At 42.5% G+C, this 18,716-nt stretch overlaps 1 protein-coding gene across 1 annotated transcript in view; it reads right to left on the bottom strand.

Moving 5' to 3' along the window:
* The window catches only part of tnfrsf21 (tumor necrosis factor receptor superfamily, member 21), a 73,582-nt gene that overhangs the window by 37,121 nt on the left and 17,745 nt on the right, over positions 1-18,716 (bottom strand). The window contains exons 2-3 of the mRNA XM_085132985.1: positions 17,552-18,251; positions 13,495-14,061 (exon numbers count right to left, since the gene is read on the bottom strand). Coding sequence (XP_084989111.1) covers positions 13,495-14,061; positions 17,552-18,251 — 1,267 coding nt within the window. The remainder of the gene's footprint in view (positions 1-13,494; positions 14,062-17,551; positions 18,252-18,716) is intronic.

Raw genomic sequence — 18,716 nt, 5'->3', positions numbered from 1 at the left:
CTGTGCTGTAAATCTTCTGTCTAAGAAGAAATCTGAGGCTGCTGTTCTGAGAATGAGCTACCAAAGCTTTTTCTGAATAAATCAATAAAGATCCATTTATGGAAAGCTGTGATGAAGGCAGTTTTGTCTTTAATTATATTCAACAATATAATATATTCGACCACTTGTAAGTGATTTTTCTAAGTTTAATACACTAAAGTTAAGGTTATTTACCTAATTTCTAGTAAGTGGCCCAGCCCCTCCTATATTTTTATGTATATGGCCCTCAGTGAAAAAAGTTTGGACACGCCTGGTTTACAGAGTCGAAAGCCTTCTTCAGATCTAAAAATACAGCTCCAATACAGGGACTCTTGTCCAGCAAGCTCTTCAAGTTCTCCACTAACATACACAGGGCAGTATCTGTGGAGTGATGTGCCCGAAAGCCAAACTGCAATGGATGTAATGAGGGCTGGGTGTTTTCTAGGTGAGCAGTGAGGAGTTTAACCACCCACTTCTCAGCTATTTTAGATACGACCGGGAGTATGCTTATGGGGTGATAATTAGCCATGTCAGTCTTCACACCTGCTTTGAAAATTGGTGTAACTGCAGCAATTTTCCAATCTGTTGGAACAATGGAATCTTCGAAAGACATATTCAAAACATGAGTTGTTGGACGTACAAGCAAATCCATATGTTCCTTTAGGAAATTTGTGTTAATACCATATACATCAAGTGCTTTTGATTGTTTTAAACCTGTAATTAGTTTAGCAACTTCAGTGTCTGAAATATGAGTGATGGTGAACAAATTTTGACCAACATCATTCACATTATCAGAGCATACGACTGAGTCAAAGCTCTGACTGATCTCCTTAACAGATGAAATAAAGAAAGTGTTTAAGTTACTGGCAATAGATAGAGGCTCTCTAACAATAGAGTTATTTACATAAAGTTCAGTTGTATTTTTACTTTTGTTTGAATGACAGCCAAGTAATTTATTTAAGTGTTGCCAGATAATTTTACCATTACCTTTGGCTCTTTCAATTATATTTATAAAAAAATTTGCTTTGGCCTGTCTCAAACTTCTTGTTACTTTGTTCCGCATTGAAGTAAATCTCTGTCTATCCAGAGTTAGACCTGTTTTCAGGAACTGTTTTAGTAATTGATCTCTTGTTTTCATTAAATTCTTGCACTCTTTGTTTAACCAGGGCAAATTAGATGTTGTCTTTATTTTTTGTCGACCTCTAATGGAGTATGTTGATATAACATCCTTGACAATGTCAGTGAAGTGACTGCTGCAGAATTGTGGATCATCACTACACAATAAAGGCTCCCAGTTAACTGATGCTAATGCTTCTGCTACATTTTGTCGCTGACTTCTTGGTATAAATTCATAAAAGGATCTCCTATTAGATGAACTTTGAAAGTCATTCTTAACCCGTGATTTTATAAGTTTTCTAGAAAATAATATAAAATTGTGGTCTGAAATACCAGTGATAAAATTATAAGATTTAATAATTCGCTCGGGCTTATTACTGAAAACCAGATCTATTTTAGTTTTAGAGTGTCTCGTTATTCTTGTGGGTTGTTCAATGTGTTGAGTAAAGTTCAAAGTCTCCATTATGTCCTTGAGTGTTTTTCTGTCCTTTTCACAGTCCCAGTTGACATTAAAATCTCCCATTACGATTATTTCATTAGACTTATTATTTATAGTATGATATTTAAGTAATCTCTGTAGTTGTTCATAAAAAATATTCTTTGCGGAAGGAGGGCGATATAAACAGATCAACGTAAATGACATTTCTGGGGAAAGAGTGATTTTAACAGAAATATGTTCTATTTCGACATCTATTGGTGAACTAAGTAAAGAGCAGTCCAGGTGTTTTTTTACATACACAAGTATTTCTCCTCCTCTTGTTCCAATTCTATCCCTTCTGAATACTGTGTACTCTGGAAAGACAACCGCAGACTCAGGAGAAGAACTTGTGAGCCAAGATTCAGAGATACCCAAAATAGAAATATTGGAATTGCTTAGAATATGTTCCAGTTGCTCATGCTTTGGTAACATACTGCGAATGTTAATGTGTCCACATAGAAGCCCCTTTGGTTTATTTTTAGTGTCCCAGATTACTTTAGCCTGATTAAATGTCTTGCAGATCTTTGTTCCTCTGTAAATTTTAATAGCAGGATTTCTTGTCCTTTTGTTGACAATGCTATGAGCATTTAATGATGAGAAACCCTTTACCGGAGACTGTAATTTGGGTAGAGCAGGTGGGGGCCCAGGCAGCCGAGATGGGGACCCGGCAGCCGCATTGGGGGCCAAGGCAGCCGAGGTGGAGGCCCAGACAGCCGAGGTGGAGGTCCGAGCAGCTGAGATGGAGGTCCAAGCAGCTGAGATGTAGGCTCAGGCAGCCAAGATTGAAACCCAGTCAGCTGAGGTGGAGGCCCAGGCAGCCGAGGTGGAGGCCCAGGCAGCCGAGGTGGAGGCCCAGGCAGCCGAGGTGGAGGCCCAGCCAGCCGAGGTGCAGGCCCAGGCAGCCGAGGTGGAGGCCCAGGCAGCTGAGGTGGAAGACCAGGCAGCTGAGGTGGAGGCCCAGGCAGCTGAGGTGGAAGCCCAGGCAGCTGAGGTGGAGGCCCAGGCAGCTGAGGTGGAAGCCCAGGCAGCCGAGGTGGAGACCCAGGCAGCCGAGGTGGAGGCCCGAGCAGCTGAGGTGGAGGCCCGAGCAGCTGAGGTGAAAGCCCAGGCAGCTGAGGTGGAGGCCCGAGCAGCTGAGGTGAAAGCCCAGCTAGCTGAAATGTAGGCCCAGGCAGCTGAGGTGGAAGCCCAGGCAGCTGAGGTGGAAACCCAGGCAGCCGAGGTATAGACCCAGGCAGCCGAGGTGGAGGCCCGAGCAGCTGAGGTGGAGGCCCGAGCAGCTGAGGTGAAAGCCCAGGCAGCTGAGGTGGAGGCCCGAGCAGCTGAGGTGAAAGCCCAGCTAGCTGAAATGTAGGCCCAGGCAGCTGAGGTGGAGGCCCAGGCAGCTGAGGTGGAGGCCCAGGCAGCTGAGGTGGAGGCCCAGGCAGCCGAGGTGGAGGCCCAGGCAGCTGAGGTGGAAGACCAGGCAGCTGAGGTGGAGGCCCAGGCAGCTGAGATGGAGGTCCAAGCAGCTGAGATGTAGGCTCAGGCAGCCAAGATTGAAACCCAGTCAGCTGAGGTGGAGGCCCAGGCAGCCGAGGTGGAGGCCCAGGCAGCCGAGGTGGAGGCCCAGGCAGCCGAGGTGGAGGCCCAGGCAGCTGAGGTGGAAGACCAGGCAGCTGAGGTGGAGGCCCAGGCAGCTGAGGTGGAAGCCCAGGCAGCTGAGGTGGAGGCCCAGGCAGCTGAGGTGGAAGCCCAGGCAGCCGAGGTGGAGACCCAGGCAGCCGAGGTGGAGGCCCGAGCAGCTGAGGTGGAGGCCCGAGCAGCTGAGGTGAAAGCCCAGGCAGCTGAGGTGGAGGCCCGAGCAGCTGAGGTGAAAGCCCAGCTAGCTGAAATGTAGGCCCAGGCAGCTGAGGTGGAAGCCCAGGCAGCTGAGGTGGAAACCCAGGCAGCCGAGGTGGAGACCCAGGCAGCCGAGGTGGAGGCCCGAGCAGCTGAGGTGGAGGCCCGAGCAGCTGAGGTGAAAGCCCAGGCAGCTGAGGTGGAGGCCCGAGCAGCTGAGGTGAAAGCCCAGCTAGCTGAAATGTAGGCCCAGGCAGCTGAGGTGGAGGCCCAGGAAGCTGAGGTGGAGGCCCAGGCAGCCAAGATTGAAACCTAGGCAGCTGAGGTGGAGGCCCAGGCAACTGAAATGGAGGCCCAGGCAACTGAAATGGAGGCCCTGGCAGCTGAGATGGAGGCCCAGCCAGCTGAGATGGAGGCCCAGGCAGGCCTAGGCTAACTAGGCTAATTAGTTGTAGCCAGTCCAAATCACTAATGTTTGAATTAGGTCCAGGATTTAGTTCTATATCACCAGCCAAAAGTAGCATCAGAACAAGTTTCAGAATCTCCAGCAACAGTTGTGGTATATTTGATTGTTCATGTTTACCTGGGGGTGGTCTAGCATGACCAAAATCCAAGAATCTTGTGAACAAAAGATGTTGACTCCATTTGGCTGGGAAAGTGGTATAATTATCCAGTTTTCTTGGACATGTCGAACTCCACAGAAGATAAAAATGTATAAAAACAAAAAGACAAGTTGATGTCAAGATCCAGTGGTTTTTAGGTGGGTTTTTTGGCAAACGCACAGGACCTGCCAAGCTGTGTGTCTGCACCCTAGCAGCCATCTTGGATTGTGATCTTTGACCTCATCAGTCTATTCTATTCTATTCTATTCTATTCTACAGGGTGGGCCATTTATATGGATACACCGTAATAAAATGGGAATGGTTGGTGATATTAAAGTCCTGTTTGTGGCACATTAGTATATGTGAGGCGGCAAACTCCTCAAGATGGGTGGTGACCATGGTGGCCATTTAGAAGTCGGCCATCTTGGATACAACTTTCGTTTTTTCAATAGGAAGAGGGCCATGTGACATCAAACTTATTGGAAATGTCACAAGAAAAACAACGGTGTGATTGGTTTCAACGTAACCTTATTCTTTCATGAGTTATTTACAAGTTTCTCTTTGTTCACAGCCATTGACATATCGAAGAGGTTAACACGTGAGGAGCGGATTGAAATCGAGTTGATATCTGGTGAACGCAGTAACCGGGTCATTGCAGCAGATTTCAATGCAAGACACCCTACAAGACCACCTATCTCCCATGCTACAGTTAGCAAACTGCTTGCTAAGTTTCGTGAAACTGGTTCAGTGTTGGATTTGCCAAAATGTGGACGCAAGAAAACTGTCATTAATGAAGAAACATCAGTGGCTGTCCTAGCTTCATTCAGCAAGATCCCACAGCGTAGCACTCGCCACATGTCACTGGAGAGTGGCATTAGTTGAACATCCCTTCGGCGGATATTAGCTACTCACAAATGTCACTCTTACAAACTCCAGCTACTGCAGCATCTCAACCGGGTTGACCCAGATCGGCGCAGAGAATTTGCAGAATGGACACAACAAAAATTGGAACAGGACCCTCAGTTCACGCAGAAGATTTTGTTCAGTGATGAGGCAAACTTTTATGTGAATGGTGAAGTTAACAAACAAAACCACCGCTATTGGTCTGACACTAACCCACATTGGATGGATCCCTCCGAGACTGTTGGAACAATAAAAGTGATGGTTTGGTGTGGTATATGGGGTACAACGATAGTTGGTCCATTCTTCATCAATGGAAACCTCAAGGCCACTGGATATTTGAAATTGCTACATGATGATGTGTTTCCCTCTTTATGCACTGAAGCTGGCACGTTCGCTGAGTTTTTCCAGCAAGATGGTGCACCACCACATTATGGGTGCTAGGTCCGAGCATTCCTAGATGAATAGTTTCCTGGAAATTGGATTGGTCATCGTGGGCCAGTTGAATGGCCCCCAAGGTCTCCAAATCTGATCCCCTTAGACTTTTATCTTTGGGTTCATCTGAAGGCAATTGTCTATGGTGTGAAGATACGAGATGTGCAGCACCTGAAACTACGTATACTGGATGCCTGTGCTGGCATTTCTCCTGCGGTGTTGCTATCAGTGTGTGAAGAGTGGGAGAAGAGGGTTGCATTGACAATCCAACACAATGGGCAGCACATTGAACACATTTTATAAGTGGTCAGAAACTTGTAAATACCTCATAAAAGAATAAAGTTACGTTGAAACCAAGCACACCATTGTTTTTCTTGTGACATTACCAATAAGTTTGATGTGTCACATGGCCCTCTTCCTATTGAAAAAACAAAAGTTGTATCCAAGATGGCCGACTTCTAAATGGCCACCATGGTCACCACCCATCTTGAGGAGTTTGCCCCCTCACATATACTAATGTGCCACAAACAGGACTTTAATATCACCAACCATTCCCATTTTATTACGGTGTAACCATATAAATGGCCCACCCTGTATTCTATCTCATAACCGTGACACTGACTTTTTGACCAAGAAAATCAAATCAGTTCATCCTTGAGTTTACCTGACTGTTTGTTTAAAGTAATATCTTCTCGGTGTTCCCAGAACGTCGCATTCACAATAAATCTTCCGACAAGAGAGCAATAGAAACAACATAAAAGTATATTGTTGACTTGTGCATGATTTTGGACATAATGAATATTTTGACCTGATTGCAATGCCAGTGACACCACTTCTGAGACTTCTGAGACGCATAATCTAAGCAGTTAACACTTAAAATTTTAGAATTCAAGAATATTAGACTTCTCAGTAATATGGACATGCAGTAAGCCTCAATTACTGATAATATTGCTACAGAACATCGTCCAGGAAACTCCTTAAAACCCAACTGAGAATTGGGAAATTGGGGAAAACAAACACTAGATCCAACAGGTGGTCTCACCTCTGTACCGTAGCATGATGGGAAGCAGGGTGCTTTGTGCGTCAACGTCTTTACAAATACCATTTTGTTGAATTAATCACATCAGATAGTCCTCTCACGTTCATTCCAATTTAGGAACACAAAACAATAAATTAGTGAATTGTTTATGTGGCTGTGTGGGAGTGCAACAGGAACTGTGTACCTCTAACCAGGCAACAAACCCCTCAAACTCTACTCCACAATCAATCCCAGGCTGAACAGAGAGCAGGCTACCCCAGCCCACCCTGTTACAGCACAAAGTATATTCTAACACGACTCCCCACTGGGCTTGGATGTGGAACCTGGCATTATTAACGGTGTGGATGTTTAATGAGGAAGGATGGTGGGTAGTTAGAATGTTGTTTTCCTTCATGTTTTCCTCAACAGTGTGCAACTTACTTTGGAAATATAGGTTGTAAATAATATGGCTGGTAACCACACTAAGTGCAGCCTGCCTTTATTTGATGTCATCTTACAGGAATACAATGTGTTTTTCCATCTTTGTAAGCCATCACTAAAAACTGCATACACAAAATGTCACAGCTGTTTTGGACTGATTGGAAAGAGCAGTTTTGATAATGCAACAAACCTTGTACGAGAAACATAATCACATCACTTCACATTATTACATACTCAAACACAAGCGATTAAAGGAACACATATCAGTTTCATTATGCCATGTCAAAAAGCACTTTTCGGTCCAAAGAGTTCTAGGGACTCCCCTAGGTTACATGATCACTGTCAAATTTTCCAAGAACTATATCTTCTGTATGCATTTGCATCACAAACAGAAATGCTAAAGTCATGTATTAGCTAACTGCTGGTTGGCACAACAACATCTACAACCACAACAAATAGATGGATGTCTTGACAATCTGTTGACAATAGAGAAAAAGCAGTTGCAAAGGCAGGGTTTCAACCATGAAAGCTGTTAGCCAGGCAACTGCAACCTGTCCAAGTGGTAAGAACGGAGTTGCAGTTTAAGTTGTAGCACTATCCACTTGCTGAAATGCTATGATGCTATACCTGGCACAGATGGAACAGTGAAGCTGTATCGAAACAGCTCTTTCCAGATCAAACTGAGAACTAACACAAAGATTTCTCTTTGAAACATCAACATTGCACTGTAATTCTTATAAAGTGGGAACTTCACTGTCTTTCCTGTGGTGCTCAGGTCAAATCTTACCAATTTACAAATTGGTAAGATTGCCTCGAGGCCTTATGACATCCTCCACACTATGCACTTGAACATATAAAAGTGATGAGCACCTCTTTCGTTGAATTTTGAGTGTTTTAATCAACTTTGTTACATCTGTGGTGTTCCCGACCATCATAGAAAATGAATGGGAATCCACCCCCCAACCCCTTTGGCCTCTGACCCCCTGAATGACAAAATAAAAGACCCACTGAATGACCACTGAACAACCGACTGAACGACCCAGTGACCCAGCCACTGAATTTTTGAATTTTTAATTTGAGAACTGTTAAAACAATGGTGACCAGAACACTATAGTAAGGGGGGTTGGAGTGCACACAACAGGAGGGCTATTAGTCATTATATTTAAATGGTAAATGGCCTGTATTTATATAGCGCTTTACTAGTCCCTAAGGACCCCAAAGCGCTTTACATATCCAGTCATCCACCCATTCACACACACATTCACACACTGGCGATGGCAAGCTACATTGTAGCCACAGCCACCCTGGGGCGCACTGACAGAGGCGAGGCTGCCGGACACTGGCGCCACCGGACCCTCTGACCACCACCAGTAGGCAACGGGTGAAGTGTCTTGCCCAAGGACACAACGACCGAGACTGTCCGAGCCCTGTTAAAGCTAACAGATGCTTACATATCTAGCAACATTGTAGCCTTTGGCTCAGTGACACACAGCAACTGATCAGTTGGCAACCCCCTGGCAACATCTGGTAACTAGAGAAAAAAAAATTATCTTCTAACTAGTTAGTGAGTAGGGCTAGGCAATATGGCCCAAAATTCATATCTTGATATTCTTTAGCTGGATAGCGATATACAATATATATCTCGAAGAAGAAGTCATATTAAAACATTTTTTGACAGATTTCTGAGCACCGTGTACCACATAAAATCAGTTTGCGGTCAGTAAGCATAACCAGAATTCATACATAAGGCTCACTGTCCATTTTTGAGAAAATGAAAGGATTTTAGTGTAAGCTTACAGCCGAAAAATACGGTACATGAGTTTTGTAAGGTGGTTTGTTTCGGTGCAGGAGGCTGTGAGACTTCGCGGTCCGGGATACAGGATGCAGTTTCACACACTCTTCATTTTGCACTTCATGGCGCTGTTGTAAATAGTGAAAATACGATGAAAGAGAGTGCTCCAACCTTTAGTCGGGACGCTTTCTCAACATTCTCTACAGAATACACTGCTGCTCATCTGACACTCCAAATAATACTAATAATAATTAGTGCTGCCAGCGTTAATCTTGTTAAAATGACATTAAGGCCATAACGCAGTTAACAAGTTACAGCGTGGGGCTGGACTTTGTGAACGCATTAACGACCTAACCGCGCTAACGTGGATCTCTAAATTACTAATTTTCAAATGTTTTCTTTTTACCGACCAGCTCCTCTTTGATAGTTGCAGTGTCCATCTTGTTGTTGCTTGCAGGTGAAGCGATGGGGGAGGGGTAGTTGTGTTCAGTGAAGAAGAGAGGCGAGGCAGAGTAGCGTTGCTTAGAGACAAAAGTGGACGAAAGAGAGGCAAACTTGCGGCTCCACAAGTATAATCATAATGCAACATAGACTATATCGATATAAACAATATTGTCACATCTCATATAAAAATATATCGATATATATTTAAATGGCAAATGGCCTGTATTTGTATAGCGCTTTACTCGTCCCTAAGGACCCCAAAGCGCTTTACACATTCAGTCATCCACACATTCACACACTGGTGATGGCAAGCTACATTGTAGACACAGCTGCGCTGGGGCGCACTGACAGAGGCTCACTGGCAACCTTCCGATTTCAAGACGAACTGCCAACTCTTGAGCCACGATCGCCCCATTTAAAAACTCGATATATCCCCCAGCCCTATTGGCGAGTGTTGGCTGGAGGCGAGGCTGCCAGACACTGGCGCCACCGGACCCTCTAACCACCACCGCAGGCTGTCGCCCAGTGAAATTTTCTACCAAGTGGTAGTGAAACAGCAAAGCTTTTACTTGGGAGGTTAACATTTCTAGTTTTTCACATTTCTCACTCTTTCACTACAACTTGGCAAGTAGTTTGCAAGTATTTGCAGACCAATTTGTGTTTTCCATGCAAACTACTATTCACTGCAGCAACCTGCTTTTCATTGCAACTCTCAATGCCATGCTAGAGACTGCCAGCAACCACTCACAAACCAGTTGCAGAATCAGCCAGATAGTTGCCAACTGATCTCTAGGCCTGCATGAACTGGGTTTTAGAAACTTCACAGCAACTAAGAGCAGCTATTGGAAGCTGGTAATCAGTGGTTCCCAGTGGATCACTGACTGATCTCTAGGACTCTGTGACTGAACCAAAATGCCAAGTCTTTATGTACCTCTCTTTTCCAGATCATTTCAAATAGAGAGGAATCAAGCATAACATCCATGAAACTGTTAATCAAAATGTATCTTCTTGGTTGGATCTTAGTTCCTTGATCTCAGTCTGTCATTTGTGTCTTAATGGAATAATTAATACAATGAATGAATGAATCTTTGGGCTATGCCTTACAGGCATTCATATTCTTAGGTGTTCACAAACACTGCCGCGTAGAATGTGTACTAGAAGTTAGACCATAAGCCTTCTTTTTAACTTCTGCACACTTGGCTAATCACTATGTAAATTCAAACCACAATTTGAAAGGTCATTTCAGACACTTCTAGGTGACTTGATGTTGGAATAACACAGCATATTCACTGACCTTCATTTCATCTTAATTGCTGGCCTTTGTTTCAGAAAATAAGTATATTTCTCAGATCCCAATAACACAAACCTAGGCTGCAGCCCTGGAGAGCCCCATTCAACCCCTGCTGTGGAGAAGTAGCACATTTCACTACTTCCTTGCCAGCCCTGACCAAATGCCAAACACTGTATGTGTGTGATCTGTGCTTTGACGTTTCCCTTTCTTTTTCCCTTTATTGCACAAATGCTTTAACGGCCCCAGTAAAGGGGCGTTACAACCTTGAAGCAAAGCCAGCCACACACCTTGGAAGTATTAAGAAGCTGTTTTGTTGTAAGGTTCCACAGAGTAAAAATCAGAGAAAAGTGGCTATTTGGGGGTTGCATGTGTACACACATATCTTCACCTAAATGCATACACATGGGCAGTGGATTACTCATCTAATCAGGAGAACACAAACATAATGCACAAAAACACAGAATCATTTAAACAGGTTCATTTGAAACCCAGACTTTATTTACTTTAATGTGTTTAATGAGTTTCATCAAGTAGTTGTTTTTTTTTCAAATGATTTGCCCATAGTCGTGCATTTAGGAACTGTATCCTCAGGGACACCTGTTGTTGTAGATTATGACACCAATCTATTCTAGCAGGTGCTGTTTATCTGTCAGCATTCTTTTAAGAACACTAACATGTACTCACATTGCCATGTCAAGGCAATGTTTGTTTTGTTCGGTTTAAGCACCACTAGGGTTTTTGGTTCCAAGATCCAGGAATGAGAAACATGGCGGTAACACAGTCCAGATCATTTCCTGTTAAACATAATCTGATCTTAGACCCATTTGAAATAAAACAAAACAACATGAGGCACAATTAACTGGGTTTTTTTTTGTTTCTTCATTTTCTTTTGTCACTTGGCAGAATCAGGACAAGCTGTAAACACAAAACTATTATTACCATATAAACTTAACATGACAAACTTCAGCAATTAACTGCTTATTTGCACATCCAACAGAGACAAATCAAGCTCCAAAACAGGAGCTCATAATTTAACTTCTTTTACATTAAAGTAGACCTGCATGATCCATAGTACCCATAATAATCCTTATTTATATCAAACTGGGACTCCCAGCCACTCAGGTGGCTTTTTCACTCCTCCCGCTTAAACCCAAAAAGCAAGGTTAGCAGCTGGGTGGGGCTTCCTGCACTCATAATGAACTATAGAAAACGTTTTTTGAAGCATACTGAATCTTGATTTGCTGTGAGATTACATCAATCTTTGAAACTTTGGCCCTTATTTAAATATTTTGTTTCCAACTTCGCCAGGCGGTTGCCATTATGGTTATTTTAGGTCCACCCACTATAAATAAGCACAGAGGATTAATTTTTTCATACAAATGCTACAATTGTAAAGTTAGCTCATATATCTAATAAGTCTACTGTTGCTATGAGTCATTTGTTCAATGTATGAACTTCTAAAAGAAAGACCTATTTTTATATTTAAAAAAATCAAGAGTATTAAAAAGAAGTAACTGTATAAGCCAAAAATGCTTTTACTCAACTCAAGACCATCACATTTACCATGTTGGTAAAGCTGGGAGTTGTAAAGTTGAATGATAATTGATAGCTTCATAAAATGTACTTGTGTTTCTCTAACTGCCTACCTTTCCTTTCTATAACAGGCATCTTAAGTATCAGGGCTGCTAGGTAACAGCAGGGAAAGCCCAATGTGGTTAGCCAGCAACAGTATAACACTTCCTGTGTCAAACCCTAGCCCCTCCAAACAACACACACACAACTCCAGCACTATCTCACGTTCCCTCTTCATTTCCTTTTCTCCATATATCTCTTTGTCACTCTGTAAGAGACCAGATTGACCCACTAATGTTCCTTGCCAACCAAACAACAACTCTGATGCAGCTGAAACCAGATTATTCCAGTTCTCTGTGGTCAGTCAATGAGGGAGCAGAGAGAGGGTAGCGGATGTCTCAGCTTGATCAAAGAACACACACACAGAGAAGGTTGCATACACACATACACAGATTTCTACTTGAGACTTGAGTGTCTCTGTCAGGATATGTTCCCTGAGTCTGGGTCTCTTGTCCTGAGTCAGTGTGAAATCAAGATCTGTGCTGTAGGGTTGAATGTTTTCTACTTGTAGAAAACATTCAACCCTACATCTCAATCTGTAGCTACAGAGAGTGGCAATAAGAAACTGTGGAGGGGATCGGTACGGGGCTGAGAATTGACAGAAAACAGAAAGAAAAAAGAAAAAACAAGTAAACAAAGAACAGAAAGGAAATTAGAAGGTAGAGATATGATTAAAAGCAAACAGAAAGGCAGGTTTACAACAGGGACACAAGAGTTAATAAAAATTGAAGAAACATCAGGAAATTTGTAACAAAAAGGAAAAGACAGACAAAGAAAAATACAATAAGAAGATAAAACTAAAAAAGAGAAAAAGGGAAGGAAGATGCACTGAGATGAAACTGCAGAACTAAGAGCAGCAAGGCGACCTGAGCACCGTTGGGGTGGTTTGTGACAGCAGGATTGTACAACAGGGTCATATCCTCGCTTGTGTAACCACTGTCCTGCACACCATGTGCTGTGGGTCAAAACTGATTTGGCCAGATACCAATAGAGGTCCAATCAACAGATGGATCTACGCAGTTCACAAGCAGAACTCACGCACGCTATAACGTTAGCCTGAGATATGCACTGAGTAACTAAGAGTCTGCAGCCTCCTGTGAGCTGCAGATGTAGAGCATTTAGTAGAAACAATGCTGAGTTTACAAAAAGCACAATGGCCATGGTAAGACCCTTTGTCATGTTAGTAGTTTCTTCAGTCACTTGATTAAAGGTTAGGAGTAGATTAACTTTGAAGCCCCAAATTCACATCAAATGATTAATTCTCCCTTTATTTATCCATGTCGCTGAATTTTAACTGAATTACCCTAACTCCTAACCCTAACCCCTCGAACTAAGAGACATGATAGAGATAGATTTTTATGTTCCACAACTTCAGCACCAAACCCCAAGTTATCAAAATAATTGAATGTGTGCAATTTCAAAGTCTTAGAGACTCTTCTGAAGATCTAACTGTTTCTACCTCAGTTGAAAATCAGTTTCCAACACCAAAAGATCCAGTAGGTTTACCTTGTCCATTGGAATAGTAGATCCACTTCTCTCGGGCTTGAGTTAGTGGTGCAGGTGGTTTCTTTTGAATTGCCTTCTCCATGATGCTGCTCGGGTCCTGCATTGGGCCCTTCTTCAACACCTGAGAGCTCTGCTTCACACTACACACTACGATCACCACCAGCACCAGCAACAGCAGCAGTACAATCATCCAGGGCAGGTGCTCGTTTATGTCAAAGTGATTATGGGCGCTTGGTCTTGGGAATCCCCTGCGAATTGGCCTGTAGGAGCTGGAGGCCCCACCTGCGCTATCTTGTCCATTAATCTTTCTTATGCTTGTTTCAACCTTGACTATTTCTTCAGTCCCAAGATCTCCCATTGCCCTCTTGTTAGGCCCTGGGTTTGGTTCAGAATTCAGTTGCCCCCTCTGCAACTCATGGTCCATTGGTTCCTCATGAGCTGGGAGAACTGGAGTCAAATTTGGTGGGGTGAGAGTGCCGGGAAGGCTTTGGAGGTGCTCTTCTGCTCGCTGGCTTTTTCCACCCTGGGGTTCCTTCAGCTGAATGGCTGCTGACTGGCTGTGGGTACCTGTGTTGAGAGGCAGAGAGGTTGATGGAGATACAGAACAAGCAAGAAGAGAGATAAGAAATAACAAGGAAAGCAAAGATAGTAGATAGTATAGAAGTAGCAGATGAGAGACAACAGTGACGCAGAGAAAGAGGGAATTAAACTCAGTCACTTGGGAGTTCTGTCTAACTAAGACAAAAAAAACAAAACAGACGGTATCACGGGAGGGGGATCCTTACACCTTAATCCATCCAAGCAATCTGGTACAAACACGCTTTGTTGACTTACTTCATCACTGAGTGGGCCGTGTACACCTTTTTGAAACTGTTATTACAATCTGAGTATTCATGAAAACGAAAAGAGTGTTTAGATGATGTTCACAGGGGTCAAAATCTCCTTTGTTTTCCAGGCAGTGGCCATTATAGTCATTGTTGAGCATACTAATACTAATACTCTGCAGAAATTGCAAACCAGTGTAAATGACTGACAGATGTCAAAATCTATATACATATTAGAGATGGCACAATACCACTTTTTTATGTCCGATACCGATACCGATATCATAAATGTGGATATCGGCCGATACAGATATGAATCCGATATAGTGTGTTTTTTTAATCAATAAAACTGTTTTTTTAATATATTGCTGCATTTTGTATAAGTTCATACTCAAGTTTAAATAAACAACAACACTAAAGCTATTCTGTTATACCTGTATGCAAAAAATACACTGCACCCAAAATATTTCATAGTTCAGCAATACTGATCAATCTAATAAACTTAAACCTACTCTATCCTTCCTATTCTGGTATTTTACAGAGTACTTAGCAGAAATATTAAGCAACCTAACTAATAGGGTTGCAAACTCCCAGCAAAAAAAAATAGGGAACCACCCCCCACCCTCCACCTTATGATGCTTAATCGACGTAATCAACTTTAATTTGATGCAGTGTGGGGGAAAAAATGCACAGAAATCAATTATTTTTCAAGAATAATTAAATAGATTCAACATCTTTCTTCAACAGAATTGAAGACTGCACAGATGGTACCTTCCCAAAGGAAAAAGTAGTATAGCTTACTATGGTATATTAGACTTAACGGTTACTATATACAGTAATGGACTTCTATATATTTTACATAAGATTAAAACTTTGGGTGTAAGATTCAGATAATTATTTATTAAAAGCTAGACATTTTAAATGAGAATAAGAAAGAAAAGCATGTCTTTGTGCCCCCTTTTCCCTGTTCATGGCCTATCGGCCCCCCTGGCTAAACTTTGCTAGATCCGCCCCTGCACCCCTGTACCAGCCGTCAGCTGCGTAGAAGAGGATCCTGGTCTAGAAAGTAATATTAAATAAATTCTAACAACAGCTTATCAAGGTTAAACGTGCTGCTGTTGTTCAGCCGCTGGTTTCCTCTTTCTGGTGCAAAGTGGGCCACAAACAAACAAGAGAGACGGACGCGACAGAAAAGCCGATCAGCTGATCATTAATCAGTTTCACGATTGAAGTAGCAGCAAGAAGAGGCAGTTGCTCCATATATCGGTTGTTAAGCTTAATGTGGGAATGCTTTACAAACATTCAGAGATGAACTTACACACTTGCTTTACTTCTCTCTGGGATAACTTCATCAGAGATGAAATGCTGGTTTGAGGCTACAAATACACACAACCGCTCTATCACGTGAGCACACTGCTCCGTGCTACGGTTATGATCCGAGTTACAGCAGTGTCAACACGCTTTGTTGACTTACTTCATCACTGAGTGGGCCGTGTACACCTTTTTGAAATTGTTATTACAATCTGAATATTCATGAAGATGAAAAAGAGCATTTAGATGATGTTAGGTAGCTGTCAATCAATAGTTTTTTTGAGCCCAAATGTTCATTCGGGCTCAAAATAACTATTTATGGGGTTTATAATGTTTGATCAGCAAATAATTTCTAAATGAGAAATATACATTTGGCAGTGAGCAACAGATTCAATTTTAAATCTTTTATGTAGATCCTACATCCTGAATCATATCACTATCTGCCTCTGTAAGTATTAGATCATTGTTTTCCAAGACCTCTATAACCTTTTCATGTCTCCATATATGGATTTAAGAGTTGCTTCAATATATTTGGTTGCTAGGAGATTAAACCCTTTACACTAACTTGTTATACACCTCATATAGCTAGTTGATGTAGTACTTTATCACTTCTGTTAGCACTGTGCTATGACGTTTTAGTACACACACCCACTACAATTCAGTTGCCAATCCTTTTCTTCCCAGAATGCCTTTTACTTCTACTGACAATAAGAGACAGGTGAAAATGAACAACCGCAAGTATGTAACGGCCCCACTACTGAGCACAGATCAGGTCAGATTAACTGACTGTGAAGCCATCGATCCCATGCCAACACAAACAGCAGTGACAGTATTATAGATGTGGTAGGGCTGACCCAGGGGAGGAGTATACTGACTTTGGATGGTTGGTTCTGAGAAATGACTGACGTACTGAATGAATCACAGCTGATGTAGAAGCAGTTTAAGACATATTGAGAACTGGTCTTGTACATAGAGGAGAAACAAAAAAAGAAGGGAGCAGATTTCTTGCTTTCTACTTGCAGTTACTCTACTTGCTTTCTAAGTCTGCTGAGGAAAAAAGAGAGAAATTCCCATAAGTCCTAATCTTCACAAACAGTACCATTACTGGGAAAGGGAACTAAAGCTAGTTTTTTTCCATGCCTACAGATGTCCTTCCCTTTGGGAATTTCTAAGCAATAATTCATAAAGAAGAATAAGCACTTTTAATTTATGCTTTAATTTATATGTGCACCCTACATGCTCCCACTACATTAGTAAGGAAACGAGTAGTACCTTACCTAAGCCAGAAGAAACCCAAATGAAGGTACCTCAATGAATTGAAACTCCTGTAAACCACTTTGTGTGCTTTTTAAGGTACTGTACAAATATTCTAACTCTAATTCTAACTTTAATAGCAATTATTATTATTATTATTTTATTATTATTATAATAATTTCCCCGCCAAAAAGAGACTTTTTATTCTGACTGACGGTTAATGTTAGCTTACCTTCTAACTCAAATAACTTGCTAGCCTTTCAATGTAGCTGCTTGCTGCCTAATTCTGCCTTGCTTACTGTGTCACATTTAGTGTGTGGAACCTTGCAAGCCAGCTGTTTATTGTTATTGTTTTATTAACAGGATTATTATTATTATGATTAGCACTTTTTTAGCTATTGGTAGCTAATATTGTTTGCTGTTGATAATGTAAGCAAGCATAAAAGAGGCCTTTAGGCAAGGCAATAATGGAGGAGACAATAAATGCCACCTTTGAAATTTCACAGGAAACCCATAACATATCTTTCACATGGAAAATGTTTGAAAAATGCAACTTTTATTAGGTCAACTTTTATAAATGTAAAGAAACATTAAAATAAAAAACAGCTAAAGCTGAAAACTATATAAATTCAAATAGAAGATTATTAAACAGAATTCCCATCCCTCACCTTTTTGTGCAGGTCCAGCCAGGGGTGCTGGAAAGATTGAAGAAATAATGGGTTCCTGAACAAGCACAGCCTGTCCTGAGCCACCTAAAGTGGTGGTGGAGGCAGAGGATGGAGCTGTAGAAAGGGGTCCACAGATATTATCTTTCTCTCTAGTCCCTGGTGAGAGCAGCACCAGCCCCTGAACCTGGCAGTCTGTGTGATTTCTGCACTGTGTTGCACTTGATTTCACATCTGAAAAAGTTCCCTCAGAGCACTGCTTACAGACCACGTCCTTTTTCTCACTGCCCTGCTTTTTCACCCTCTTGCCTGGGGGGCACAAGGAGTGGGGCTTACACACAGCACCACCATCCCCTGACAGGAATGTATTGGGTGGGCATGTGCAGATTCGATCCTGGGTGGCTGTGCAAGGCGTTTTCTCAATAAAGCCAGCTGGGCAAGGACTCCTGCAACGATGGCACTGCTGAACTCCATTCTCTCCCCGTGTGAAGGTGCCTTTAGGACAGGGGCTGCATTCCCTCACAGATGTTGGAGAGCAGTGGATGGAGACATAGGTGCCAGCCGGGCACTTATCACAGACCAGCTGGGTGCCCGTGTCTTGGTCGGTGTACTGATAGTGCCGTTGTGAAAGAATGGGCTGGTCATCTGTGCTGGATGTGGTCAAAACCCGAGCTGAGATATCGACCACAACTGTACATAAGAGCTGAGGGGAAAAGAGAAGGCAGCTATTAGGCGAAAGACTAAAAATGTTTTGAAAAATGTTCTGGTATAGAAATTTATGCATCAGGACAGATTGTCAACCCCTGAATGATGCTGCATTCATTATACTGCAGTAAGTGTTTAAAGCAAAAACCAAACACTATCTGAATTCTTAAGACTGGGATCCACAATGTCAGTGTCACACATTAGGCGGTTTTGTCAGTACTGTCCACTGAAAGATGGAGTATGAAGTAACTTAATTTTACAAGAACCACCCACATTAAGGCTGTAGCTCAGGTGGCGGAGCAGGTCAACCACTACCCAGAAGGTCGGTGGTTTGATCCCAGACTGCTCTAGTCTGTGCAAAATGCCAAATAATTATTGGGCAAGATACTAATAATAATGGATTGGATTTATATAGCGCTTTTCAAGGCACCCAAAGCGCTTTACAATGCCACTATTCATTCAC

This window comes from Neolamprologus multifasciatus, chromosome 15 (assembly GCF_963576455.1).
Source record: "Neolamprologus multifasciatus chromosome 15, fNeoMul1.2, whole genome shotgun sequence".
Lineage (NCBI taxonomy): Eukaryota > Metazoa > Chordata > Actinopteri > Cichliformes > Cichlidae > Neolamprologus > Neolamprologus multifasciatus.
Note: the sequence above shows the minus strand (reverse complement) of the source record. Positions and strands in the feature narration are given on the sequence as shown.